Source organism: Pseudorca crassidens, chromosome 16, assembly GCF_039906515.1.
Source record: "Pseudorca crassidens isolate mPseCra1 chromosome 16, mPseCra1.hap1, whole genome shotgun sequence".
Taxonomy (NCBI): domain Eukaryota; kingdom Metazoa; phylum Chordata; class Mammalia; order Artiodactyla; family Delphinidae; genus Pseudorca; species Pseudorca crassidens.
The window spans coordinates 53,941,655-53,969,154 of record NC_090311.1 but is presented as its reverse complement, the minus strand read 5'-3'; the positions used below and the strand labels follow the sequence as shown (position 1 = coordinate 53,969,154).

General features: G+C 55.2%; 2 protein-coding genes and 2 long non-coding RNA genes across 5 annotated transcripts in view; 2 read left to right on the top strand and 2 right to left on the bottom strand.

The window, feature by feature from the left end:
• LOC137209142 (uncharacterized) lies at positions 1 to 2,505 on the bottom strand. The gene is made up of 3 exons (XR_010935914.1): positions 2,147 to 2,505; positions 1,434 to 1,700; positions 1 to 120 (listed from the first exon to the last, which is right to left on the bottom strand). It is a non-coding gene; the product is annotated as an uncharacterized lncRNA (long non-coding RNA).
• Positions 1,197 to 25,787, top strand: PPIF (peptidylprolyl isomerase F). 2 transcript variants are annotated; one of them, XM_067710380.1, is made up of 7 exons: positions 1,197 to 1,481; positions 2,730 to 2,760; positions 3,312 to 3,400; positions 5,174 to 5,270; positions 5,811 to 5,886; positions 7,201 to 7,327; positions 23,170 to 25,787. In XM_067710380.1, the coding sequence occupies exons 1-7, from the start codon at positions 1,293 to 1,295 to the stop codon at positions 23,311 to 23,313; spliced, it is 753 nt and encodes a 250-aa protein (XP_067566481.1). In that variant the 5' UTR covers positions 1,197 to 1,292; the 3' UTR covers positions 23,314 to 25,787. The 2 variants fall into 2 exon arrangements, with proteins under 2 accessions (XP_067566481.1, XP_067566480.1); XM_067710379.1 differs by lacking the exon at positions 23,170 to 25,787 and adding an exon at positions 13,815 to 14,241.
• LOC137209143 (uncharacterized) lies at positions 15,267 to 20,228 on the top strand. The gene is made up of 2 exons (XR_010935915.1): positions 15,267 to 16,195; positions 17,820 to 20,228. It is a non-coding gene; the product is annotated as an uncharacterized lncRNA (long non-coding RNA).
• Positions 18,730 to 27,500, bottom strand: part of ZCCHC24 (zinc finger CCHC-type containing 24) — a 61,834-nt gene continuing 53,063 nt past the window's right edge. Inside the window, exon 4 of the mRNA XM_067710382.1 lies at positions 18,730 to 22,812. Within this exon, the coding sequence (XP_067566483.1) occupies positions 22,699 to 22,812 (114 nt within the window). The 3' untranslated portion in view covers positions 18,730 to 22,698. The remainder of the gene's footprint in view (positions 22,813 to 27,500) is intronic.

Here is a 27,500-nt window from a genome sequence, read left to right as displayed (position 1 = left end):
AAGAATCAGAGGTTTAAAAAAAAAAAGACCATCTAGACTCTGTCCATCACTGATGCTCATGGCACAGTACTTAACAGCTGACAAAGTCCTCTCTCTCTTCATTTTATCCTTGGAACAGACCTGGAAAACAAGCAAGGTAGGGATTAGCAACACCCCCTATTCTGTAGAGGGGAAACTGAGGCCCAGAAGGTCTGGGAGGACTGGCAGAGGCTGGCTGCGGAGACTCCAGGGTTCCCCTACCTCTAGGCAGTGCCTTCATCTCTCTGGGCCTCATTTGCACATACGGAGAGTGCAGGTGTTGGCTCGGATGCTCTCTCAAGTCCCCTGCCTGTCATTCATTTCCTGTGGGCCTCCCATGCCCCCAGGCTTCTGGGAAGCCCACCTCAGCACGTGGGGTAAATCCCCCTCACTGTGGTTTCTCCCGCTCAGTTCCCCTTCTCTTCCTGTCTTGCCTTCTGGCTTTTCCTTGGACTGGTCCCTGTGGTGTGTTATCTGCAGGTGCAGTTTTGGGGTGAGTGGGGGTGGGAGGGGAGCTAGCAGCCGTCTGTCCTGGTTGCTGGGGATCAGGGCTGTCAGTCTATGGGGTAGGGGAGGAGGAGCCAGACCCAGTCCTGGTGGAGGACTGGGGGCCTGGTAAGAGCACGATAGGCCCAGGCTGAGTCTGGAAGAGGGACTGGTTTCTAGAAGCATCTGGAGACGAGCCCAGGATAGGACGAGGAGGCCGGTTGTCACCATGGGAGGTGCCTGCCTGCCACCTCTCGCTCTAATCCCGCTTCTCATCTCCACCTTTCTTTGACTGACTCTCAGTGACACGGTCTCTCCTGGTCCGCCTGTCTGTCTACAGGGCCTATGGGGCGAGGGGCAGCCGTACAAAAGTCTCAAACGTAGACTTTTGTTATATTCAACGAAAACATATGGATGCTCGTATTTTGGAGTTAACCACGTTTTAGCATTTTCCCCTTTTTTCATCTATTGGGACCCTCGCAAAATGGAACCGGCCTCCTTTTGCGAAGTCTTGTCTGCCCCTCAGGTCTCTGGCCCTGGTTGGGGTGTGTTCAGAAGACTTCACGCCCCACCGCCCCACCGGCCGGGCTGCGCTGTCCGCTGGGGCCAGCAGGCGACGCCCGCGGTCAGCCCGGAGGGGGCGGGATGGAGGCGGGGCCACGAGGCCGGCTGGGCCAATAAAGGCGGCTGCACGCCGCTGCGGCTAACTCCGCCCTTTGGGCGCCCGTGACGCTCGCTTCTGGAGTCTCTGTTGGCCCGTGGCTCTCCTGCCCGGACCCGCACCCACGATGCTGGCGCTGCGCTGCGGCCCCCGTCTGCTCGGCCCCCTCTCCGGCCCGCGCTCCGCGCACCTGCGCCTACCCGCGGCCCGCGCTTGCAGCAGCGGCTCCCGAGACCCGTCCTCTTCCTCCCGGAACCCGCTCGTGTACCTGGACGTGGGCGCCGACGGGCAGCCGCTCGGCCGCGTGGTGCTGGAGGTGAGACCACCGGACAGGACCGTGCTGGACTGGGCGTGGGGGACGGTCGCGGAAGAGCTCTGGACCCCGGGCCGGCGCTGTGCCTGGCTCGCTGAGTGACCTTGCTTCCTGCTCCTGGGCTCTGGGCCTCAGTTTCCCCATCTCTAAGGAGGGGCATCAGATTGGTCTCTCCAGGCCTCCCCTCAGAACTTTGGACTAGTGGAGGCGGGAGGGAGGCCCCTGTGGAGGAGAAAGCTCAAGGTCAGATCGTAGGCTAGGAGGGCCCGCCCCGTTGACCGGGGTCGGGAGGGGCTCCGAGACTTAATGGGGCGGGATCCTAGGCCCGGAGCTTCGAGATGGGTTTCGGGGGCCTCCAGGGTCCCGGCGGCGGGCCCGGCTGGGCGCTCACATTGTGGCCCTTGCAGAAGGCGGAGCGGGCCCCAGCCCCGCCCTCGCCATTGGGCTCTCCGCGTAGCAAAGGTGGTTTCGGGCCGCCTCCTCTCCCAGCAGGGCGGCTGGCCCGGCCTTGGGCTCCAGCCACCAGAGCAGGCATAGAGCTCCTGGAGTCCGGGCAGTGTGCTCTGAGCTCATCGCCACAACTCCATCCCCAGCCACCCTTCCGAGGTGACACTCTGCGTCTGCCCTGGCTCTTTGGGCCTTTTTGAAAAACAGAGCAAGAAACATACCTAGTAGTCCGGAAGGTAACAGAGGAGAAGCCTGGGTGTAGCCTTCAAGCCCATGTTGAACAAAGGGGCCTCAGTTAAGCCTCAGTTGACTCTTCTGGAAAATGGAGAAGACCTTTATTTTAAAGGTTCGGTGCCAGTGTGGCTCTTGCAGCTGGGAGGCAAGAGGCAGGCTTAGATGGGCCTCCAGCCTCCCCTTTCCCCCGCCCCTCCTGCCTCTCTCTGAGCCTCGTTTCCCATCTGCCCATTGAGGAGCTTGGACTGGCTCCTCCCCAGGGCCCTCTCTCCAGGCCTTGAGTCTCTGATGCTTTGGGCCCAGCTGAAGTGGCTCTGCCAGTTCTGCCCCTAGAAGTAGTCCGGGATGGTGTTGGCATCTCTTCTGACAAGTTAGGAAATCGAGGCCGCCTCCTCCCAGCCTGGAGTTCAGGAAGCAGCTGGCAGAAACGATAGCTCCTTAGGTGGCCTCCCACGGAGGGCTGGGAGTGACAGGAATGTGCTTTCCCCCTCTCCTGGGCCGCCGTGCGGGTTGGGTCCCTCTTTCACCTGCCTCTGGACTGACCGTCTTGTCCCTCTTCTCTCCCCACAGCTGAAGGCAGATGTCGTCCCAAAGACAGCAGGTAAGTCAGGGCCCAGGGCCTTCTGAGTCCAGTCTGGATGGAAGAGAGAGGGGCAAGGCAAGGTGGGTGGGGTGGTGAGAGCAGTTGGGGCATGAGAACCGTGACTAGATGGGAGTTCCACGTGTGGCTCAGCTGCTGAGTACCCTGGGGCAGCCACTGGTCCTCTCTGAGCCTTAGGGTCGGCCCCGCCCACCTGTGCAGTAGCAGCCTCTGAATCAGGAGAAGATACACATACATGTCCTCTGGGACAACTTCCTCCCTCCTGGTGCCCGACGGGGCAGGCTGGTGGGTTCGCAGCCCTTGCCTGGACTCCCTGCCCCGCTGACCCGGTGCTGGAACAGCCAGGAGCATGTGTTCCTGCCACAGTGCTCGGACACTGAAGTCAGGGCGCCAGATGACTTGTCCCAGGTCACACAGCCAGCGCAGACCCAGGGGCGGGGGTCTTTCCATGTCCCGGCGGGGCGTAGGTCGAGAGGGCGCCGGCTGGAACAAGTTGTGGCCCCTGGGTTGAGGCCTGGCCCTGCTGACCTGCCTCTTCCTTCAACCCTCAGAGAACTTCAGAGCCCTGTGCACCGGGGAGAAGGGCTTCGGCTACAAAGGCTCCACCTTTCACAGAGTGATTCCGTCCTTCATGTGCCAGGTAGCGGGGGCATCTCCCTGCCTTGGGTTCCTCTTCTCTAAATGGGAATAGTGACGGGGACACCTCGGAGGATTCTCATGAGGAGTAACCAGTGTGCATGTGCCTGAAAAGTACTGAATGGAGGGCAGCTGCGGTCACTCGCTCGGCCTGTCCTCTTACTCCGAGAGGCCGGAGCTTTTCCTGGCTGCCACAGAGCCTTCCCTGCCCCAGGAGTTAAGCAACAGGGCAGGCGGCCGGACGGGCCCTGCCTGGCGGGGTCGGGAGAGTGAAGCAGTGGAGGGAGAGCAGGCATCGGAGTGTGGATGTGCTCAGGGTTAGATCTGAAGCCTTTGGAGGACCAGCACATTCAGACAGTCTCTGCCCATGCCCCACAGTGTGTCCCACTGAGCACTTGGCATGGGAGATAAGGCTAGAGAGGAGGAGGAGGGAGGAGACTGGGCACAGACAAGAACACACAGGTCTGGACTTGGAGCCTCTCTCCAGAGAAGGGCATCTTTCCCGGTTAAATGAGTCTGTTCTTTAGTCATATGTTCTGCCTCTTTTCAAAAGCATTAGTTTTGCTGTGTCAGATGTTTTGCAGGTAGGTGTTGAAAGCGAGAACTTCCCCCAGGGCCAGGACGGGGCCAGGACCCGAGCTATGCTGGGGGTTGTCCTGTGTGAGGTCAGACCCTGCTAAGACAGGGGCTAGTGTCTGAGGCCAGCAGACCTAGAGGCAGGGTCATGGATGTCATGACCTCTTTGAAGTCCTTTCAGCCTGGAATTCTCCTCCCCCCTTCCCTCCACCCCGACCTGGTGGCTGTCATCACATCGTGGTGAGTGGCAGTGGGTTGAATGTGACAAATTCAGGGAGGGGTGAGGGCTGTGGCTGTGAGATAGGCCTGGCCCCGCCCCGTGGCTCTCAGCTGGGTGGCTCCCGGCTCTGTCCGAGGCTGTGGATGAAGCAGGAGCTGAAGTGGGTGTCCCAGCCGGGCTAGGGTCTTCCTCGGAACCACAGCAGGCAAGGGCAGAGACTCCAAAGCTGGAGAGCTCTCGGAGGCATGGGATGGTAGCACCGGGACGCCCAGGCCAGGGTTTGGAATCGTCCCTCTCTGGGGACACATTGGCATTTGGGGATGCTTCAGCAGGGCAGGTCAGGTCACCCGTGTCACCTGAGGATCCCACCTCAGGAAAACAGCAACGTGACCATGGCCGGGGGCTGGGGCTCTGCCGCAGCTGGCAGCCCCTGGGCTCTTCTGGCCGTGGCTCCCGTGGAAGCCTCAGGCGAGCTGTGAGGAGTGACGCCAGCCCTGGCAGGGCTCTGTCCTGGGCCTGGTGAAGGGGAGATGCTGGGACAGGGAGGGGGACTCAGTGTGGGGAACTGGCTCTGCTGGCTGCTGCCGCTTCCCACAGACCACACTTGGGAATGAGGGTTCCTGGTTTTCTCCCTATTTACCCTCCAAGAGTTGTGGGTAGAAAATTCTAGGTCACTAAGAAGCATCTCAGAATGGCCGAGATGTTTTTAAGGATGATTTAAAAACTCGCTCAGACAAAAATGAATCATTCGGAAACCAGGGTAGTTATTGTGGCAGAAAATATCTAAGCTTTATCTTATTGTTGCTTATTTTCCTTAGTATTGTATTAGTCCTTCTATCGTTGGATGTTTTCTGACCTCTTTGCCTGAGGGCTTCCGGCTGGGTGGGCCCTGGGTGGGCTGGGGGCTGCGTCCTAGCGCTGGAGTAGCACCCCTCTGCCAGCTCTGGTGGCGACGTCTCAGCCGATGCTCTGTGCTCGCAGGCCGGGGACTTCACCAACCACAACGGCACAGGGGGGAGGTCCATCTACGGGAGCCGCTTTCCTGACGAGAACTTCAAACTGAAGCACAAGGGGCCAGGTGAGTGCAGGTCGCCAGTCCCGGGGCCATGTGCCCCGAGCTATGACCCTGCCTCTGCCATCCCAGCAGGCCTGGAGGCTACAGCCTGATTGCCCAGTATGATTGCTCCATATCTGACGTTGCTCCTTCCTTCCTTCGATGCTCTGGGTGGGCTTGTTGGGTTTTCCTAGAGCTTTTTCATCCTGAGCTCTCAGTTTCTAAACCGAACCTTCCTTTGAGAACCTGGGGGAGAGAGCTTTTAAGCAAAACCCCAGCGTTGTGTCAGACCCGAGGCGCGACATGGGAAAGTCTAGAGTTCAGGGCTGGGGGTCCTGCTCCAGCTCCACCACTGAGAGCTTCCACGAGGCCCTTTTCTCTCGTGGCAGCAGAGGCGGACAGGCCCTGGGGAGCTGCGTCCTCTGGGCCCTGGTTCCCTCTTCTGAGCCCCAGGATCTTCCGGCTCAAGCATCTTTGATGTGGTTTTCCCCATCTGCTCATCTGAGTGACTCCCGTGTGAGATGCCTCCTGGGGGCAGCCTGGTCATCCTGCTTGTGTTTGCAGGTGTCCTGTCCATGGCAAATGCAGGCCCCAACACGAATGGCTCCCAGTTCTTCATTTGCACCATAAAGACAGACTGGTGAGTTGCTTGCTCCCGGCTCCAGGCCCTCTGGGAAGATGGGGTGGCCTTGCAGCTGGAGGGGGAAGCTAGTTTGAGGCTGGACTCTGCTGTGGGACAGTAGCCCTCACCCAGGCTGTGTGTCTGTATGAGAGAAGGAGAAGGTTTGTGAAAGGATTGAGGGAGAATTTGGGTTATTCTTGTAACTGTCTTTATTAAGCTTCCCATTGTTACTGTCAGATGGAGTTTTCTCAGTGTGTTCTGTGCACATGTGCGTGCGCGCGCGCACACACACACGCACACACACACACACACACACACAGAGGAAAGGATTCTTTTACCAAATATATTTGTGAAATGCTGCGGAACATACTAGGCCTCAAGATGGCCTGTGGCAGAAACCTGTTTTCTTGGTTTAACCCGCTATTTCCCTGGCTTACTTGACCTTGGAATGCACCGTGGAAAATGCTGCAGGAGACGTTTGGATATCACACTGGACTTCTCATCAGGCATTAGCATGGGCCTGCAAATAGCTACCAGCCCCTTGTATTTTAGGGATGTTTCCCAAGTAAATTTTCCACTACCTAGTAAGTTTCTCTGCCCAAAGTCCCCTGTGTCCTAGCCCTGAGGCATCTCAGGGAGGTGAGGGGACAGCAGCTGGCCTGGAGCTCAGACTAAATAAAGCCCATTTCCAAGGACTTTAGGGAGACCTGGGTAGTGGGGGTTACTAGTGGTCTCTACCCTCCGAGCCAGAGGGACGTGGATGTCAGGGTGGGCAGGTTGGTGCTGGCTCTGCCTGCCCTCCTTCCGTGGAGCCCCTGGTGGATCCTGAGGTGTAACCAGTTTTGGCCTTGCTGGCCCTGCCTTTTAGATTCTTGGGACTGTCTCGGATTGAGAGCTGCTTGGGACTCGCATCGGTTCACCACACGTATTATCTTGGCTCTCACCTCAGAATTTATGACTGTTAAGATAGTTCCATTTACACAGACCTCTTATTTCTTCAGAGTAGTTCAATATCCCTTTATCTCCCTGTGCAGAACGACAATAATTCGCTTTTTGTAGGTGAGGTTCCCAGGATTCAGGTGCAGTGGCCTGGGATTAGGTCACACAGCAGGCGAGGCAGAACGTAGCCTGGGAGGGAGCCGTCCTCTGATGCGTTCTGGGGGGCTCAGCAAGGCTCGATACCCGAGCTGTGAGAGGCGGGGCCAGATTTTCGGTGTGGGTTCCTTTCAGAACTGCTGTTTTTGGTAAGTAGTCCCGTGACCAAGGGGCTGTGACCCTGGGCGACCCTGCACCACCCTCGCTTCTGCTTACCTGGCTCACCTCTCCTCGCAGGCTGGATGGCAAACATGTTGTGTTTGGCCATGTCAAAGAGGGCATGGATGTCGTGAAGAAAATAGAATCTCTCGGCTCCAAGAGTGGGAAGACATCCAAGAAGATTGTCATCACGGACTGTGGCCAGGTGAGCTAACCCGCCACGCCAGGGCTCTAGGCCAGCGGCAGCTGCAGGCAACAGGGAGTTGACTCACCCAGGCGGCCGTCTCGGGCTCCCAGCGCAGGGGCCCCTTGGAGTTGCCTGTGCTCCCTCCACCTTCTCTGTGCTTCCGGAAGGCCTCTCAGGAATGTCAGACCTCACAGGACCCACCGGGCTGCTTCCCCAGTGCCTGATCTTCCCCAGCGCCCTGTTTCTGGACACGCATCACGGACACTGTGTCCCTGCTCCTCGTCTGGCGTCTCCCGTGATCGCCCGGCCCAAGTTCACCTGTGCCTTGGACGTTGAGGGTGGTGACGGGTTAGCTCCGAAGGCAGTTTCTGCCTTTTCTTTGGCCAAGGGGGAAAGCCGGTTGCTGTAAAGGGCTGTAATAGCTGTTTAATGTCGTCTTCCTAATCGGAATAATTTAGCAAGACTCCCTGGAGCTGGAGCTGTGGCACTAACTGCTCCAGGCTGTGGTGTGACCTCAAATTGGTGGCACAGGCCACGAGCTTGGCCTTTGGAGCACAGTCTGAGCGTTTGTGAAGGTGCCACGGCTGAGATCTTTTATCCCAGTCACTGTGAATCCCATTGGTTTGCTGTTCTTGTGTTTGGGGAGAGTCCATGGGGGTAGAATCAGCTGAACCTGGGGACAGACCCACTGCGAGCTGTGCCTAGTCAATGTGAATTCCCCAGTTGAAAACAGAAATGACTTGTAAGTGCCGTGCGCTCTGGAAGGAAGTCAGTGTGTCTTCCCTGGTGGGCTTTGATTTCTTCTGTGTGTCTTAGAAATTATATCTACTGATTATATACACAATAGACTTCTGGAACATTTCTTTGTGTTGAGCTTAAATGTGAAAATAAATCCTGTTTTCTATGAAAGACTGGGGTCCGTGCTTTAGGAAGCAGTGTCTGTAACAAGTATTTGGAGCTGACGTTTTTTGTTACCACTGTCACTCAGTGCTCCACGGAGGGCCTTTCCGTGGACTCTCAATCCCCCTAGCAACCTATGAGGATGTTCTCATCATCCTGCTTAACAGACAAGGAAATGGACTCAGACAAACTGTCTTAGCGTTCACAGCCCATCAGAGCCCTGGTGCCGCCTCTGGGTGACGGAGCCTCAGTTTTGCTCAGCTGTATAATGGGGTAACAGTGCCCACCTCACAGGGTGATAAGGGTCAGACGTGATCTGTGTAAAGTGCACAGCACGGGCCCTGGCACATGGTCTTAATAAGGCTCTGGAGTGATGAGCACAATATTTCCTGTGTGTCTGGGTCTTAGAGGAGGAGGAGCTGTGATTATCTCAGGCTAGACGTGGACTTTACTACCCTCGAAGTGCCGTTTAAATTTGGAGTTAAGTTACAGGTGTTTCTGAATTCACAGGGAGAGCAGATTGGGGCGTGGGAGGAGGGCTAAAAATTTCCTTAAACAGCCAAGGGAGGCACAGTCCGAATACCAGAAGAATCACAGTGTAATTAGCATTGCCTCACATTGGAGTTCCCTGAGTCTGATGATGTGTGGTCACAGGTCCTGGAAGGCATTCTGAGGTCACAGTGGCTGGACTTGGGTCATCTGGAATATGGGGTTCCCTGAGTTATGTGAGGTCACAGATAGATGTAGTCACTCTGGGGTCATGGCTGGAGTTGGGTCATTGGAGTCATGGAGAGTTTCCATGAAGTCAGTTCAGCTACATGGGTTGGGAACTCAGCCGGCCTAAAAGTTTTCAAACCGTTCTCAAGAGCCTTGGAGGTCGTCAGGCAAGGGCCCCTGAACCCCCTTTGAATCATCAATACCCTCTGTTTTCTACAAGGGATTTCGTTTGAAGAATGGGCTCCTAGGCCAAATAATAATGGGTTGTGGCTCGACCCTTCCAAGCAGCATTTTACAGACGGGTAAACTGAGGCCCTGAGAGGGGACACGGTTGCCCAAGGTGACCCCGTGAGTCAGTTGGCAGAGCAGGGGCTAGAACCCCGGACCTGCCAGTCCAGAGGGTTTTCTGTTGGAGGCCTTTCGGGATGCACAGACCCCTTTGTCCTCAGATCACATGCAGTCAGAGCTCTTCTGATTTCTGAGGTCAAAGCCGTGATTTTGGTCCCAGTGGAGTTTCCTCTTGACCTCTGGGGACTCTAGGGAGGCAGTGGTGCTGTTGACAAGTGTGAGGGTCACCTCCTTGAGGTGTGGCCCACTGGCCCCCTGGTGACTTCTGAGGGGTCTCGGGGTCACAGAACATGTGGGGCATGTGTTTAGTTCACAGAGCATTTCCTTTCCAATGAGGAGGAAGCACGTGTGCGTGCGTGTGTGTGTGCGTGCGTGTGTGTGTGTGCGCGTGGGTTTGTGTGCGTATGTGTGCGCGCACGCGTGTGTGCACGCACACACGTGTGTGTGTGTCCGTCCGTGCAGAGGAGTCTAGTGTGGGCTAGCGGAAGAAAGAATGCAGGAATTTCCTAAAAACAGTTTCCTGAAGGTGGGGCTGTTCCCTGCAGTTCTCTTCCCAGAACTCTTGCACAAGGGCCTGAGACTGGTCTTACTACATAAAGCGGGAGCCTGTGTAATATACAGATAGGATATTGACTTCTTGCTGGTACACGGTGCCTAATGCATGAAGGAAGCAGTGAGTCATACGCGTGCTCTCACAGATGGAATCATATGTGACGCCATGTAAATTCACCATGTGTTTAAATATCTGAAATAGCATTTTTATGAGACAACACATGATAGCTTTTCAAAATGACTTCACTGAGGTATAATTTACATACAATAAAATTCACACATTTTAAGTGTGCAGATCAATCATTTGACAAATTCATGCACTGAGTCACCACCACCAAATTAAGTTATAGAACATTTCCATCTCTCCAGAAAGATACCTCTGCGCCTGTTCTATCGCTGTAGATTAATTTTGCCTGTTCTAGAACTTTGTGTAAACGGAATCCTACAAGATTTACTTTTTGTGTCTGACTTCTTTCGTGTACCATGTATGAAGACGTGGGAGAATTTAACACGCTTCTGGGCTTTATAGAATGTTGCTCCGTGATGAGGAATGTCAGTAAATGTTTCCAGGGTCTGCTAAGGCCTAAAGCAGTGCTTCTCCTAGGAATCATGGGGTGCTGGGAAAGCATGCAGATTCCTAGGCCGCGGCCAAGCCCTGTTGAATACCAGTCTCTGAGGGTGGGATCTAGGAATCTGAATTTCCAAATAATAATAATTCAACTAAAGTTTAAGAATTTGAGTGTAGGCCAGAAGGGGCAAGATTGAAAAGGGAGACCACCAGACCACTGGAGTCATTGCCGACGCGCTGAAACATCTGTTCTGGATGCTCCGCCGCTCGTAAAAGATGCTTCACTTGAGGAGTCTGGGTGGTGGGTGGGGCACCCTGTGCAGCCCAGGCTTCGTGGGGGCTGGTGGGAAGCTGTGCTCTTCCATAACTGCTTCCCAAAGCCTCAGCCGATGGAGAGGCCTTTCAGGGGGGAGTTCCCATGGTGTAGCCCTCGGTTCTTCATTTCTCATCAGGAGGAGGGTCTGGCTTTGGTGGGCCCAGACTGGAGAACATTTCTCAGTGAATAGCTTCTGGAGGCCACGAGTCAGATCCATGTCCAAGGTCCACTGGAACAGGGCGGATAGAGAAAGTCTTGGTTCCATGCTGTGTTCTGCTGGTTGCATATATCTGTGAATATACTAAAAAAAATTGAATTATATACTTTAAGTGGGTGAGTTGTATGACACGTGAACAATATCTCAATAAATCTGCTTAAAAATATGTGTTAGTAAATTCTCAGAATTCTGTGGGTGTGTAAGCTGTTTTTCTGAAGTCCTGTCCCTTGGGAAAATGCTGAGATTTGACCCCGTTGGTGGGTCTTGGGCATTGCCTTTCAAAGCACCTGTCCCAGGTGAAGTTACCACAGTGTTTTTAGACAAAGAAGTCTGTTCTTCTCAGAGACAGAAGGGCAAGCTACTTGCACAGGCAAGGGAGGCATGGAGTGACTGGAGGATTCAAGTTGTTCGTTTCATTTGGACCCAAACAGATGTCTCCATTACGAATTTCAGGATCCCACTCTTTCCCACTGATGCCCTTTCACACGAAAAACTTAGTGAGACTGTGAATTCAAATGTTATTGTAATTCAGCAAGCTACACAATTAAATTTTTGTTTGATTTTAAGTGATTATCAGTCTAGGGTCTACAAGAAGTGAGAGATGTTTTAGAGGTGTCACGGAAGCTTTCTGGTTCTCAGACCTTAACGTAAGCTGAGAATTAAAAGATATGAGTTTGTTATCGTCTTTTGGTAAACAGTCAAGCATGCTCAAAATAATTCACCCCACGCTATTGGCCTTCTGGCCATCGATACTGCCATAACTGTCAAGTGTACAGCCACCTGGCCTCCCAAGGCACATGCTTCTGTCGTCACTTAACCACAGGTGACAGCATGAGTAATTGTGATGTCACTGCATACCAAAAATTACCATCATCCCACTTCCAATTGGCAGGTAGTTCAGCCCTGCCTTCAAGCCCAAGGGCACAGCCAAACAAATCTCGAAATCCCATCTTTGTGGGGTTATCTCCTAGGACCACTGCCTGTGTCAATTCTTTATTGATCAGGGTCCAGACAGGATACAGAAACAACAGAGTAATTCTAACAGGGAAAGTTTATTATCAAAAATGATTAACCGGGGCTTCCCTGGTGGCGCAGTGGTTGGGAATCCACCTGCCAAAGCAGGGGACGTGGGTTCGAGCCCTAGTCCGGGAGGATCCCACATGGCACGGAGCAACTGGGTCCGTGTGCCACAACCACTGAGCCCGCGTGCCACAGCTGCTGAGGCCCGCGCACCTGGAGCCCATGCTCCTCAACAGGAGAGGCCACCGTGGTGAGAGGCCCACGCACTGCAGTGAGGAGTGGCCCCCGCTCGCCGCAAATGGAGAAAGCCCGCGCACAACAAAAACCCAACGCAGCCAAAAATAAATTAAAAAAAAAATTACTGACCATAACGTAGGTTAACCTACTAAAGGGAAACAAGAACTCTGAACAAAGTGTCTCTCCAGTGCCCTCTATTGATAAAGCTTAATATAATTCCAGGTGGTAAGAGAGAACTGTTACAGTATCACAAACAGGGCAACGAAGGGAGGATTTAGAGCTAAGAGACGGACTCATAAGTGGTGGCATTGCTTTCTTAAACAATCTGACAAACTCTGCCATTCAATTAAATGTTTAGGCCACGTATATTTAACTTAATTATCAATATAGTTAGATTGAAATTGACCACCTTGCTATTTATTTTCTCTTTATCCCATATGGTTTTTGTTCCCTTCTCACCTTCTTTTGGATAGAGTTTTTTCCTCCCAAATGATTTCATTCTACCTCCAGTACTGACTTATTAGATTTAATTCTTCATTTTATATTTTTAGTGGTTTCTCTAAGATTTACAATATATAGTTTGACTTATCACAGATTACCTGAAAATAATATTGTACCACTTTACATATAGTGTAAGAATTGCTGGGTTAAATGCCAACTTCACGTTTACCGTTTTGAGGAACATCAAACTGTTTTCCAAAGTGGCTACAAAATTTTAGCTTCTCACCAGCAATGTATAATCATTACAATTTCTCCATGGCCTCACCAGCACTTGTTATTACCTAACCTTTTTTTTTTTTCCTTTTTTTTTGGCCACACTGTGTAGCATGCGGGATCTAGTTCACCGACCAGGGATTGAAACTGTGCCCTCTGCAATGGAAGGGTGAGGTCTTAACCACCAGACTGCCAGGAAGTCCATATCTATCTTTTCTCTTTTTTTTTTGGCGGTACGCGGGCCTCTCACTGTTGTGGCCTCTCCCGTTGCGGAGCACAGGCTCCGGACGCGCAGGCTCAGCGGCCATGGCTCACGGGCCCAGCCGCTCCGCAGCACGTGGGATCTTCCCGGATTGGGGCACGAACCCGTGTCCCCTGCATCGGCAGGCGGACTCTCAACCACTGTGCCACCAGGGAAGCCCCCCAAAAGAATTGATTTTTAAAAACGAGAATGCCCGTACTCTTCAATAGGGAATGGATAAATACATTACCTAACAAAAGAGTACAATCAGCTGTTAGTCCAATGAAACAGATTTCTGTGCTAACAGGGAAAGATGATGATGAGAACAAAGCAGGTTACAGAACGGCATGTCAAGTATAATCCTGTTTGGTTAGTGTGTGTGTGTGTGTGTGTGTGTGTGTGTGTGTGTGTGTGTACATTAAACACAAATATATTTGTACAAACAAAAGATTAGGGAAGGATATGGCCAAACTCTACTTCCTATTTTTGTGTTGTTTCCATTTCACATTGTGCATGCGTTATTTTTATAATCAAGAAAGGAAAACCCAGATATTACCACTTGACAGTTTTACTCAAGTAAAGGTGCACGAGGCCTGGATAGCACTGTGTTGGGGAGATCAGGATTCATTTCAGGTTTGGGAACAACAACAAATTCCCCTTTTGTCCCCTATGCAGGCTTGCCGCCGGCAGGAAGTCGCAGTTCTCAGATTTAGCCACCAGAGGGCAGCAGGGGACCAGCCGATTCCTGCGAGAGGAAAGCTGGGGGATTTTGAGTTGGCAAGGATGTCGGAGGAGAGAGATCTGGGCCAAACTGTTTGAAGCAGTCTCCACCGTGGGGCGGGGCTGGGTCAGGTTCCCAGGGAGAGGAGGACCAGTTATATGCTAGGCAAAGGTCCCTTGCTGCAGCACAAGAGGGAAACTCAGGCAGAAACCTAGTCAGAGCTGAGCTAACACGATGTGGGTGCGTGGAGAGGGAGGCGGAAAGGCCTACAGGCCAAGGACCAGACAGATCAAAGGCCCTTCCTGGGGGCAAGGCGCAGGCTCCTCATCTCCTGCCACCTGGTTGGGATGAAGTTTCCAGAACGCATGGCTCAAGGGCCTGGTAAGTAGGAGGCAGAGGCAGAGAGAGAATCATGGCGGGGGGAGGGGGAGGCCGCAGGAGCTGGGGGGCAGCGTTTCAGAGGCAGCACAGGCCCAGGGGACTGGCACCCCTCCATGAACAGTGCAGTAGCTAAAAGTTCTTAAGCATGTCCCAGGTGTTTAATCGTGACAGTGACCCTCAGGTGGTGGGCAGGCAATACCATTCCCATTGTACAAGGGAGGAAGCTGGGGCTCAGGGGGGGAGGCGACTTTCTCAGCTCAGGATGACAGCTGATAAGTAGTGAAGCTGCCGTTCAGTGTCCAGCCCATCTGACCCCAGAGCCCTTGCCAGGATGACAGTGGGGAGGCCGAGATGGAGGTCGCGGCAGGTGCCATGATCCTGGATGAACGAGGCAGGACTTGGACCCCAAATTGCCCCACAGGCTACAGAAGCTGGGTGTGGAGGGGCGGTGGAGGCTGAGCCCTGACCTCCAGGAGTGACCAGAGAGGGAGGGGGGATGTTGAGCGGGTGGTAGAGGAGGATGCTGTTCAGCTCCCAGGGTGGAGGGCTCGGGTGGGAGAAAGACCCCCTTCCTTCCCTGGACCAAGAGGGAGGATGTGAAAGGGGGACAGGCCTGAATACAGGGCTCCAGCGGGGGAGGGCCGAGCGCCAGGGAGAGAAGGCACAGGTATCCGGCCTGGCTCGCCCTGGAGGCAGTGGAGGTAGGAGCTGGGCTCCCCCTGCAACTGGGAAAGGGACCCCCTGGGAAGTTTTCAAGGATAGAAGGGGGCTGGGGGCTGTGTTGGGGGGCTTGGCTTGAGTTCCAGCTTCTGCACAAGCCCACGGTAACCACCATGGAGCCTGCACTAGGTGGTTATTGGCTCTGGGCTACCATAGGAAGGCTGGCGGGTTCGGCTGGGCAGGTGTGAGGGGCCCAGGGAATTGGGGGCTGAGGGCAGGACAGCCCCGCCAGCTGGCTGTCTTGGGTGGTTCGCACAGCTGCCAGAGGCAGGGACTAGGCCCTGGACCTGACACTGGGGGGTGAGGGGTGGGAAGTGGCACTGGGAGGGGGCACAGGGAGGGGCTCTGCTTCTCTAGCTGTATGATCTTGGACAAGTCACTCAAACTCTCTGAACCTCGGCTTCCGTCTCTGTGAAATGGTACTCATCCCAGCACCCAGCTCACAGGGTCGTGGTGAAGATCAAGAGTGATGATGCATGTAGATCACAGAGCACAGCAGCTGGCGCACTGGACGTTGGCCATTTATTCCACATTTAACCCTGTGGTGCACCAGGCCACACAGGCACTGCAGACACACGGACGGTGGGGGGCTGGGAGTGTGCGGGGTCGGGTCTGGAGGCGCCCTCGGCTACCTTGCCCCATGCACCTCCCTGGCCCGGCTCCCTTGAGCTCGTCTCCTGCCCGGGAGCGGAACACACACAAGTAGAAAGTGTCTCCTCTCTCAACACCATGTGGGAGGCGGGCCAGGGAGCCTCTGGGGTGGCGTTTGGATGCCTGACCTTGTGCGGAGCCAGGGTCCAGCTGTTTGAGGGCAGACAGGGGCCTGACTCCCCACCCAGGCCCCGAGGAGATGCCCCTAGTGCCTTGCTGAAGGCCTGAGAGCGCTGGTGGGAATCCACTTGGAGTCTCTGGTAGGGATCAGAAAAAGCACAGAGCGTGGAGATGGGAGGGTGCAGTGGAGGACCTGTCTGCCAGTCTGGGGCATTAGGGCCTTCCCTGGACCTCAGTTTCCCCACCCGCCATATCGGTCTCTGCCCTGGCTCCTGCCAGGATGGTTAGGAGCATACACATAAGGCCAGAGGAACAGGAGAGACTTGGGCCTGTGGCCAGGGCCCAGGGCAGAAGCCCGATGGCAGCGGGAGCCGGGGAGAGGAGAAGCAGCCAGCACAGGGCCTCCGCTGCAGCCCGGCGTCCGCTGCAGCCTGCAGTGGGTCCCAACTGCTCCAGCTCACAGGTAAGGACACATTCCAAGAAGGTGGTGGTGCTAGGAGCCTTGTCTGGGCCCCACGAGGAGCCCTTGAGTCCCCAGGGGTTTTGGTGCTGAGGTGGGAGAGGGAGTGGTTGAACCCACATGCCTCCCCCCCCGGCCCCCAGATCTGAGGCACTGTCCAGTCTCCCCTCCCCGTGCCTGGTTCCTTACACCAAGGCCTTCCCGGGCTGGAGCTGCCTGTCCCCCCAGACCACCCCCGCCCCTGGGGCCCTCACTCCTTGCCCCACCTTTGCAACTGTGGGCATAGCATGCTGCCTGGGGCCGAGCCCCAGCTCTGCCTCTGAACCACACACGGCACTGGGAGGTAAGAACTCAGGGTTCAAATCCTGTTCCTCCCACTGGGTGACCTCAAGTGAGCCCCCGCCTCTGGAGGCCTCAAATGCGGGGTTAGGGTGGCGGAGGACACCAGCTTCGAGGAGGGCGGGCAGGGGTGGACCCAGAGTTGGGCGCTCCCCTCTGGGTCCCCTGACACCCCTTTCCGCTGTGGACTCCGCTCTCTCTGCTCTCAGCCACCGCCGGCTGCCCCTGGCCATGGACATTAGGTCCAACCGGAAATCCTTCCTGTCCAGGGGAATTACTGGTCTCCACGGCTGCAGATGTCGAAATGCAGGCTGTGTTTGCCTTGGGTTTGTTTTCTTTCCACGGAAAACAAAACAAAACAAATACGGGTGCATGCACACGACACACAAGGGCAGAAAGTCGAACATTAACCTTGACACCTCAGCCCTAGCACAGGGGGTACTCAGCCAGTGAGCAAGTGAACCACGTTCCTGGGTTGGCGGCCTGGCACCCCCTCGGACTCCCTGGGTGACCTCTGGCCGGAGCCACAGACAGTGGGAGCAAGAGATCCACAGCCCCTGGCCTGCCACCCGCCAGCCAGGTGCCAAGCTGTGTGCTGGGCCTTGTGTTCACTGGGCCGGCTTATCTGCACAGTATCCCTGCGGAAGCCGGCGCTCAGAGAGGCCAGGGACTCCGCCCAGGGTCGCCCAGCCAGGGGAGGCAGGGCTGATCTGGAAGCCGGCACCGTGGGGCACAGGCCACTGAGACAGATGGGCTCTGTGTCCTCAGACCTGTACCAGGAGCGCAGCCCTCCCTGGGCTGTGGGTGGAGAGGCCCTCGTGGCAGTGTTTATTCTCTCCCCCGCCCACTCTGCTGGGCTGGGTCCCCTCTCTGCTCACTGCTTGGCTTCACTGACACCCACCTGCGCTCAGGCCAACTCTGGCCCTGCCCACCGTTTCATGCGGCCTGAGACCAGGCACCTGGAGGTGAGTCCTTCCTTTGTGCCAATAAGCAGGAAAGGGCTTAGATGGCTTCCAGGACTCGCTGTGCACCCCAAAGAAGACAAGGGGTCCTGCTCCTGGAGTTGGGAGCCTCTGTTCCTGCCTGTTCGCCACCCTTCCCCCATCCATGATCCCTGATGCCCAGGACTTACCTTGTTTTCTCTGCTCCATCTCAGGGGCTGCATGGAGACATGGGTTGGTCCAGAGACATGTAGTTTGGCTATTTAATAAACTAACTGCCAAAGTTTAAAGATTGGAGAATTTCACATAACAGCCTAGTCGCCCCCCCACTCCCCACCCCACCCCAGGTGGTGTGTTCTTAGATGGTAGCAACTGGCTGAAGCCAAGGACGGGATGTCTCCCAGTGAGCTGGACGCCCCCTGCCCACGGCCTCCTCCCGGCCATCACTATCCACCCCACAGGACCCTGACGACCATTCAAAGCCCAGTGTTTCTCAGCCGTGCACACTGGACTGATCAGGGACTTTAAGACCCTGAGGACACCCAGGCCGGTTTCTCAAGCGTCTCTGGGATGGACCAAGGCTCTCTGGGATGGACCAAGGCTCCCGTAGGCGATTCTGGTGAGCAGCCAGGTTGAGAACCACAAGTGCGCGGATCCTGGGCCGCAGGGCTCCGTACGCAGGTGGCTCCTTCAGGCCTGCTTCGCCGGGGCTCCTGCCCTGCGAGCCGTGACTTCCCGTCTGTGGCCCCGGTCAAGAGCCCCACCTTGAGACAGCCCAGACAGGTCCTTGCTCAGAAGAAGGGCCCTCTGTTCCTTCTCCTGGGGACTTTCCAGGAGGCCCTGGACACTTGAGCTTGCTCACTGTGGGATGCCCAGCGTCTGAGGCCCAAATCCCTGTCTTGGCAAGAGGGCCAAGTGGGAGCTGCAGCTGCGAGGCCTAAGGCTGCTGTCTCCGAGGAAGATTCACTCCTATATATGGTCACCAGCAGTCTCATCGCAGAGCTAACTGTGACCTAATGTGCCGACAATCTTGCCTAGTCTGGGGCCCCGCTTAGGGAGGGCCCTCGCCCCGGAGAGAGTGTCCGTTTGGGGACAGGGGGGCTGGGTGGAGGCAGGGCCAGGACAAGACATTCCAGACGCGGGAGAGCGGAAGGGCAGCCCCAAGCCGCCCCTACCCAGCTCAGCACCTCCGAATCTGTGAAAACGTTCAGCTCCCTACCGATGCTCCGTGTAAACAAGGACACCCAGGAGCCTCTCTTGCTTTTAAAAGTTCTTTTAATACAGCATGAAAAGGCTATATTTCTATACGTAGGCCGTATACAGATTCTCCAGGAATAAGGCACACAACGGAATGCCATCCCAAGGGCGGCCCTCGGGAGAGGTCGGGAGGCTTCTCCACGCACCCTCCGAGCTGGCCCACGGGTTCTGTTTGTCTTTTTAGCTGGACACACACGTATTAACAGATACAGACACGGACAGGGTCACCACACAGGAGTGGAGGAGGTCGAACGGTGAGGTTGGCAACAGAGAGCGATGAACTCCCCCGAAGGCCGGACGCCTCCCAAACTCCAGGGTTAGTTGTCACACTGGGCTACGATGTAGTGATGCTGGATTAAATATTCGTTTAGAGTAGATTCAAGTCCATTAGATGTTGGAGGGCTGGTGTAAGGGCTCTGGGTGACAAATCCAAGTTCAAAGAGCATAGGGCACCAAGGCATGGCTCAGATGGCAAAGCTCCAAAGGGGGCGGCTGGAGAAGTCCACCTCCTGCTTCCTCTCCCATCCTTGGGCCCTGCTGACCGGGAGCCCTGGACCAGGCCAAGGAGACCATCTTTGGAGCTGGCCGACCGTGGTGGGGCTAGTAAGTCACACGCCCTCTCCTCCCCAGGCACACTCCTGCCCCCCACGAGTTTAATAACCATAATAACAAGATAATAATAAGAAGGTACAAGAGAATGGATTATAATGCTGTGTTATCCTCAGCTGAAGAGGCTCGAAGGGCTCACCATTCCCTTTTCACTAAGTATCTAATAATAGCTTCCCTTAAAAAAAGGCAGTACTTTCCCAAATACACATATGTATAAATACAGGACAAGAACATATTAATAATAAGTCTATGCACTTGAATAATATGCTGGCTACTTAATACTGATATTTGTATCCAGGGATAACAACAGAGAATAACAATAATATGGCTTAAAGAATTGCAAAGTTTTTTTTCCTCATCAGAATTATGTACCAACTTCATATAATAATCTATGTAGACAATATTTCCTTCTTAATGTAATTCAGTTGCAGACTTTTTACAGACCAAAGCATAGTAAAAAATCAACCCCCCCAAAAACACCAACAGGAAAAAGAGAATAGTTCTCACCATAAATATTTTCTTGCAGCTCAACCAGAAGGTTTGCAAAAAATACTTCCAGAAATCTTCATTTGATATTCTATTGCCCTCCTGAAAGCTCTGAAGTTTTGAAAATGCCTCTCTTTTTGTTTACTTTAATCTCAAAAATCAGGCAATCATATTTTTCTTTTCTTTTTCTTTTTTTTAAAAAAGCCCTCAAATATATACAGACAAAAATCACTGTGAAGATTTTTCGGGAGAAGGTAACAAATTCAGTGTTGTGAGAAAAATTGGAAACCATGCAGAAATTTTAACATCCATGAATTTTCGTTTCAAAATACACACATAGTATTTTTTCTTTAAAAAAAAAAAAAGGAATTCTGTGTCAAGTATAACTCAAAATAAATACAAATTCACAAGTAGAACTATTGAATACTTCTTATGGGGTAAACACCGTTCTCTCCCAACTGGATCGCTAGATCTACTAACTGCAAGCGATTGTCCCTTTGAACATACTAAAACCACACAATTTCTTGTCTCCTGGGTGCCCAGGCCCTCTGAGCACTTGATTCTCACAGCACCAGCCTGGACAGCAGTGGCTTTCGCTGAGCACACAGAGCTCCCAAATTCAGCCAAACAGTGCGGGAGGGGGCGATGTGGAAGGGCTGCCTCATAGGGAGGGCCCAGCCCCTGCGGTGGCCAGCTCTGCACAGATGGCGGGGGCTGCCAGCTGGACAAACCCACTGCAAAGGTCACTTTGGGGTGATATCCCTTCTCCTCTTGGCCTGTGGAAGGCCCTGGCCTCCAGGGGTCTGGAGCCTGGGTTCTTTCTAAGGTGTGGGCTTCCCCCATGACTGCAGCCCAGGTACCTGAGGCCAAGGTCCCCCTGTGGAGCCAGGTCCCTGGAAGGGTCGAGACCTGGTCCTTGCAGCAGAGACCAGCACACTGCCCACCACTGCGAATGTTCTCGTTAGCAGGGCACTAGGATGACTGACAGTAACAGCTTCTCCTTGGGGACAGAGAGCCCTGGAACAGGGTGACTCTGGCTCGCCTTGACACCCTGGAGCAGGCAGGGAGCAGCTGGGAGGGATTCCTCAGTGGGCGGTGAGCGTGTTCCAGTCAGGGGCAGGCCGCTACAGGGCTCAGGCTGGAGCAAATACACCCTTCTTAAATGCTCAGAGGGCATGGCCCCCCCCCACCCCCCTGCCCAAATCTACGCTGCAGCCCTCTGGCTGCAAACGCACTCACTCCGTCTCTTCGACTCACTCCCTGGACCCCTGATTAACACTTTGCTGTAACTCCTCAGTTGTACAAAGCATTTTCATTTGAAAACAAAAGGCAACTGGACACGGGTTGGGTGTCCTTGAGCCGTGGTAAACACTGAATTTCAGGCCCATTTCGTGGTCTGATTTTTTTTTCCACAGAGGCATAATGTTGGGGCAAAATCAAGTGACCCAGCTCTGACAGCCGGTTCCCCTGGGAGAAAGGAAGGGTGATACGACAATAAAAATAGGACTTCTCACTGGGGAGGGAGCAAAGAGGAAGGCGATCCCCCCACTAGCCAGGACAACGTCGCCCTGACCAGTGTGAACGCCAAGAGGCCTCCCCCACCTCGGGAGGTAGGAATCATTATCCCCACTTTGCAAACGAGAGGTTCTGTAGCTTGTCTTGGGGTGGGGGTAACCCCCTCCTTCACGTTTGCAGGGTAGGGGACAGCAGGCAGGGCTGGGCCTGCAGGGGCGACAGGGGAGGACGGGAGCCCTCCGCATGACTTCTTAAGTGACCGACTGACGGGTGATACTGGGGGCACGGGACCTGGGGATACTGTCCAAATAAAGCTTTCTGCTCCAGGAGATGGCACACAGCCAGGCTGAATCCCAGAACATCAGAACAGAAACGGGCCTCTCGGCTCTCCGCTGTCACTCTCTCACTTAACTAGTAGCGAAGCAGAGAGATGAGAATCCTTCCCAGGCTCCACAGTGTGTCGGTGGTGAGGCCAGCATTAAAACCGGAGTCTTTGATCTGCCTGGCCTGTGTCCTTCCTGCCAGAGTGGCTTCCCTGCTGGGTCCTGTAGCCTCCATCAGGGGGTGGGCCCCTAGCGTGGGTGGGAGGGGAGGGAGAGGGGAAGGGAATGGGGCTGACAAAATCCTAGCAAGTGGGGGTAGTAGGTGCTGGGAGAGGGGGGAGGCATTGCCTGATGTGCCCTAGGTCACACCTTGGAACACTGTCCAACATTCAGTGCCTCCCCGTGCCCGACCTCTGGGTCTACGGTGGGGGGCAGGGTGCGGCGCCCAGGTGCAATGCCAGTGACGGCAGAGGCGGTCAGGTTTGGGGCTCAAAGTGGCAGGGGGCAGAGATGCCCGCTCCCCAGCAGCTGCGAGAACAGGTGTCAGCTTGCCATGAGTGCTGACTTAGACAGAAAATTAGGGCTTTCTAAGAGTGGCTTTTCACACGGGGCAAACTGGAAGGTTCTGGGTGGGAAAAGGCGGCCTGGCCGGTCTTGGAGAGACAGTCCCCTGCAGGCTCTGGGATTCACAGTAAATTTAGTGCACTCGTGGCCAATACAAGGCTGCTCACCCCAAAGGGAGTCTCAGAGGAGAGCCTGCGGGGACACCAAGGGCTCTGTGTGGTCTTGTGCGCTGACCTCTGCTTGCCCTATTCCCTCCACACAGACCCAGGGCCCCCCGTAGAGAGTCGCAGAGACCCGGCCTTCTGGGGGCGCAGCTACGTCAGTAACACTGTTTGTCAACATACATGAGCCAAGAGCCCACCCCCTAGACCTGTAAGCCTGCAAGGACGCCCCCGCGCACACAGGGGACGCGCAGGGGGGTGGCGTCTTCTCTGGCTGGCAGGAGGGCTGCGGGGCCCAGCAGGCGGCCGGGTCATTGCACGCGCCGGCAGTAGTAGCCCAGCACCTTGCACTTCTCGCACAGGTGCTGGGGGTGCTCCTTGCTCTGGTCGGACACATCCAGGCCATCGGGCTTCTCCAGGGGTCTCTGCAGAGAGGAAGGAGGAAGCGGGCCCAAGGGTGGGGAGGAGGGGGCGGAAAGAAAGAAATACCAGAGGAGCAGTGAGAGTGAGGCAGGTGCGGAGAGAGGCAGAGAGTGCTCGAGACAGACAGGAGGAGGGAGACAGACAGGGAGGGCCCAGAGAGAGAGCGCAGGCGTCTGTAATCAGAGGTTGTTTCCCAAAGCGCCCAGGACCCTTCCTGCTTCTCGCTTGCTGCAGGCGACCCGAGCGTCCTGAGTCCTGCAGCCTGGGAGGCATAGGCTGAAGCCTCGGGCTGGGGTCAGGGCTTTGGGAGGAGGTCTTGCACACAGAGCCCCAGGTCTACATGCCTCTTTGCCCCCCAGCTCCACCCCCGCCAGTACTCTCTGGGCAGCCACCACCTGAAGCTCACGAATACCCGAGACGGAGGCAGCGCAGCGGGGCACAGACATTATCCAGACGAAGAAACTGAGGCCCAGCGCAAGGGAGACCCAAGCCGCATCTCCTGATTCCCAGCATCCACTGCTTCTTCCCAGGCCACTTGTCGCCACCACACCTGCTCCTGCGGCCTCAAGACTCAAGGGGAGTTTAACCTGGACGGGGTCACAGTGTTTCAGGCTTCGGGTAAGCGAGCCCTTAGCTCTGTGACGTCAGCAGCCAGTGTTCTGATGCATCCCACATCCCAGGGCCCGGCACAGTGCCTGCCTCGTTAGTGGAGTGGCTAGGTGTTTCTGAACAGGGAAACTGAGGTCCAGAGAAGGGAGGTGACTTGCCAGACCTCTGAGGCTACTCACTCAGAGTGTGGCCTCAGAGAGCCTCGGTTTCCACATCTGTAAAGTGGGCCATTGTTGCAGCTCGTGTACAGGGCGGAGTCGGATGTCTAGATGCTTGTAAACTGGCGTTCGGCACATGCAAGCACGTTTCTGTTACACAGGGGGCTTCCCTGCTCCCTCTGTACCTCGCATCCTGGCTCTCAAAAGCGAGCTTGTTTCTCTGGAAAATGTACGGAGGTTATTAGGCACACCTCCCGAGGCAGACGGTTTCTTGGCTGGCAGCCGTAGCCCCAGCCCAGAACCCCTACCTGTAGCAGGGTCCTCTGCATGGACTCGGGGGAACTCAAAGGAAGCTGATCAGGGCCAGCTGGGAGCCACTTGCCGAGGACAGGGGGCAGGAACTGCAAGCTGGTGTGGGCCAAGGGAGGCTTGGTGCCAGTGACCAGGGCCCAGAATGGTCCTGGAGGGGAGCTGAGCGTGAGCGCTACCCCCTGGACAGGCTGCAAATTGCTCAAAAGTAGCACACCAACTTTTCTGCCTGATTCTGCAGTGCCTGGCCTGAAGCTGACGCTCAGAGCAGAGAATGGACGAGTCAGAGGGCTCTAGAAAGCGAGTGTACGGACTGTGGGTGGGCAGGTTCGGATCCAGGGTCGTAAAGCCCATCCCTGTGCTTCCAGGCCTAAAGCCACACTGGGAAGACATGGAAATAGGGCAGGAGCCTTGCTTCATCTCAGTAAGCTTTCAATGACTGGCTTTCCTAGCCAGGGCAAAGGAGAAAGAGTTTGGCTTCAGGTCAAACCTGGACTCAAACTACCTATGAGCTGTGTGACCTTGGGCAAGCCACCTGACCTCTCTGATCCTCCACTTCTTCATCTGTAAAAGGAGATGTCAGTAACACTTTTCTCACGAGACTGTTGTCACAACTCGAGGGAGATCACAAATAGAAAGTGCATAGCACATAAAAGTTATTAATGTTGTTTATTATTGTTACTAATAGGAGGGGAATACCAGCTGGTAGAAGGCCACTGAAAGTTGAAGCCACAAGTCCAAGCTGAAAGACCTGGGAAGGTCACATCCCCTGCCCTCCAGACATCTTGATACACACCTACAGTATCCCAGGGCATGGCCTACACACCCCAGCGCCGGAGAGCTCCCTGGCGGCTGAGCTCACCGGCTCAGCCCATTGCCTGCACTTCACGATCTTGGGCTGAAGTCTGGGTCCCTGTACGCCCATCCCAGTGATCCCAGCCACACAGGGGCCATGCAGACTCTCTGCTGGTCCCCATAGGTCCGATGTGAGCAGCTCTGAAGTCTTCCCTCCCCCAGACCAAACCCAGCCTGATGTCCAGCTCCCCTCCCGGACTCTTCATGCTGGCCCGAGCCCCTCCCTGAACCCGTCTTCCAAGTGGGGCCGGAGAGACCAGAGCCAGCAGGCCTGACACCACCCTTGCTCCCTGTGGCTTACACTTTGCAAAGCACCACCACATAAATCACACAACCTAACGTCCTGTGAGGGGCATCTTATCATCCTCATATATTACAGATGAGGAAACCGAGGCTCCAAGACATCAAAGGCCCTGCCAGAGGCCTGCAGCTTTACCTACCTGCCAAGGGCTATTGGGAGAGAACTTTCTCCTTTAGAACCTTAACTTGCCCTTCTGTAACTTGGGCTGGGGGGGTTTAATAACATTTGCTGTACGTGTGATAGGGAGAGAAGTAAATGAGATGACTGCCTTAAGGTAGTTTCTAACCATAAAAAGCTCTGTAAGACTCTATAACTGCTGTGTGACCTCTTGCAAGTCACTTGACCTCTCAGGGCCTCAATTTTTCTCCTCTACACAATAGGCTAATAAGGGTACCTACCTGATAGGGCTGTTGTGAAGAGTAAATAAGTTAATATATGCCAAGGTTTTAGAACAGTGCCTGGTACATAAAGAGCAGTGTTGATCAGTATTAATATCATGTATTATTGCTATTATTATTATGTAGAGGGAGCAGGCTGGGAACAGGGGAATCAGCTGAGTCCCTGTGGAAATGCACTTGCAACATCCTGGCCATCCCCGCTCCTTGGCCATGACCCTGTCAGCGCCCCTTCCCTCCACGGGTCCTGGCTCAGCCCTGCCCAGGCACTGGGTGGAGGAGCTGGGGAAGCTGTCAAGGCGACTCCCCTCTGCGAGGGAAAAACAGTCAGCAGCTGGGATTGATCACCCCAGGGCCATCCCCACCCCCCGCAGTGAGGCAAAGCCCATTAGTGTTTTCTTCTCATGGGGGGCAGGGCTGGCAGGGGGGAGCCGCAGCTGGAGACTGACGGGAAACAGATGTGGTAGGGGAGGGAGGGGAGGGGAAGTGGAGGGTTCTCAGGAGATGGATACCACACAGGTCAGAGCTCAGGGCGCAGTAGAAATAAAGCAACCCCTCTCCACCGTGGGGGGCAGGGAGAGTATGGGGGGACAGAGGTTCTGAGCCCCTCCTCTCAGCTCTTCAAAGGCTCCTGACTGCTGGGGAGCTCGGCAGGGCCACCACTCCCTCTGCCCTCAGCCCAGCTTGCCACTTCCCTGAGGGAGAAGAGCCCTGTAACAGGAGGTTGGGGGTGAGGCAAGGGGAGACCCGGTCCCAGGCCCCCCTGACTGGCTGAGTGACCTTGCTCAAGTCCCATCTCCTCTCTGGGCCTCAGTCTCCCCGCTGCACACAGTAGGTGCTCAACAAACAAGGGCTGAATGACGAGGAGAAGGAAAAGCAGAGCCACACACACTTGGAAGATTCTTCCTCACTGGGCCTGAGAGACTCTGATCCTGAGTGTGGAGACGGGGAGGTGATGGTCAGGGAGGCTGTGCTTGGACTGAGCTTCGCAGGATGGAGACGAAGCAGGAGAGGCCACTGCCAGCCTGGGGGATGGGGGTACGGCCCAGCATCAAGGAAGGGGCTACGGCAATACAGGGGTGTGGCCAAGGAGGCTGGAGCCACAGTGGAGAGTTGGGTCCTGGTGGACTTGGGTGCATGGCCTGGGCCCTGCCTCTCTGATTAGGTCACAGAGGTGTGAGAGTCATAAGGACTGAGCCTCCCAGACCCTAGCACAGCCCCAAGCACCATACGTCTGAGCCACTGCAGGAACTGGCCCATTCCCAGCTCCCCTCCCCAGCCAGCCACCCTGACCTGCCCTTGCTGTTCCCCCTGCCCCCGCTTCCCCCAGGCCACTCATCTGTCCCTTCCAGGTTCCATGTTTTCCTCCAGCCCCAAACTTGATCCCTCTTCATGAGTTCCAGCTTCTCTACTGACCTTGGGTAAGTCACTTATGCCCTTTGCCTTAGTTTCCTCCTCTGTAAAATGGGGAGACAATAGAGCTGACCTCATGGGGTGGCTGAGAGGATGAAGGTATAAAATACGCAGAGGAGTGCCTGGCCACCGCACACTGCTATCACAACTTCCCCAATTCCTGCCAGTCTCCAGTGACTGAGACGCACCTACAGCACCCCTCCTCTCTCCTGTGCTCGGAGCCCAGCCCAGCGCTTTACTCCAGCCCACCGGGTTCAGAGGGCGCGAGCTGGGACACCAACGGAGGCCTGCCTGGCCTCAGGGCCGGGCTCCAGACACAGGTGCAAGTTCAACGTCGAGGCACCACTTCCACCTGGGGGCCCTGGAAAGGCCACGTGGCTTCTCAGGACTGCACGTTCCCTCCCAGTGAACAGGACAGCCGGTCTGAGGGCAGAGAACACATGAAGGGTGTGCAGGGGCTCAGCACACCTGCGACTCAGAAGAGGAGTTCTCTGAACGCCAGTTGCTAACCCTGTCTGATGGAATCCTGTCCCTTGGGTTGCAGAGGAAGCTCCTGGAAAGCCAGGCAGCCCCCTGACCTTCGTCTTCCTTCAGAGCCTGCACAGACCTGGCGAGCAGCCGTCAACAAAGTGTGTCCAACGAGAGAAAGT

What these genes read in the sequence shown, in the direction of transcription:
- PPIF (XM_067710380.1), top strand. Translation starts at nt 1,293, where the DNA reads ATGCTGGCGCTGCGCTGCGGCCCCCGTCTGCTCGGCCCCCTCTCCGGC. An exon ending in TCGGCCGCGTGGTGCTGGAG is followed by an intron (nt 1,482 to 2,729) that starts GTGAGACCACCG and finishes CTCTCCCCACAG; the next exon opens with CTGAAGGCAGATGTCGTCCC. An exon ending in TGCACCATAAAGACAGACTG is followed by an intron (nt 5,887 to 7,200) that starts GTGAGTTGCTTG and finishes CTCTCCTCGCAG; the next exon opens with GCTGGATGGCAAACATGTTG.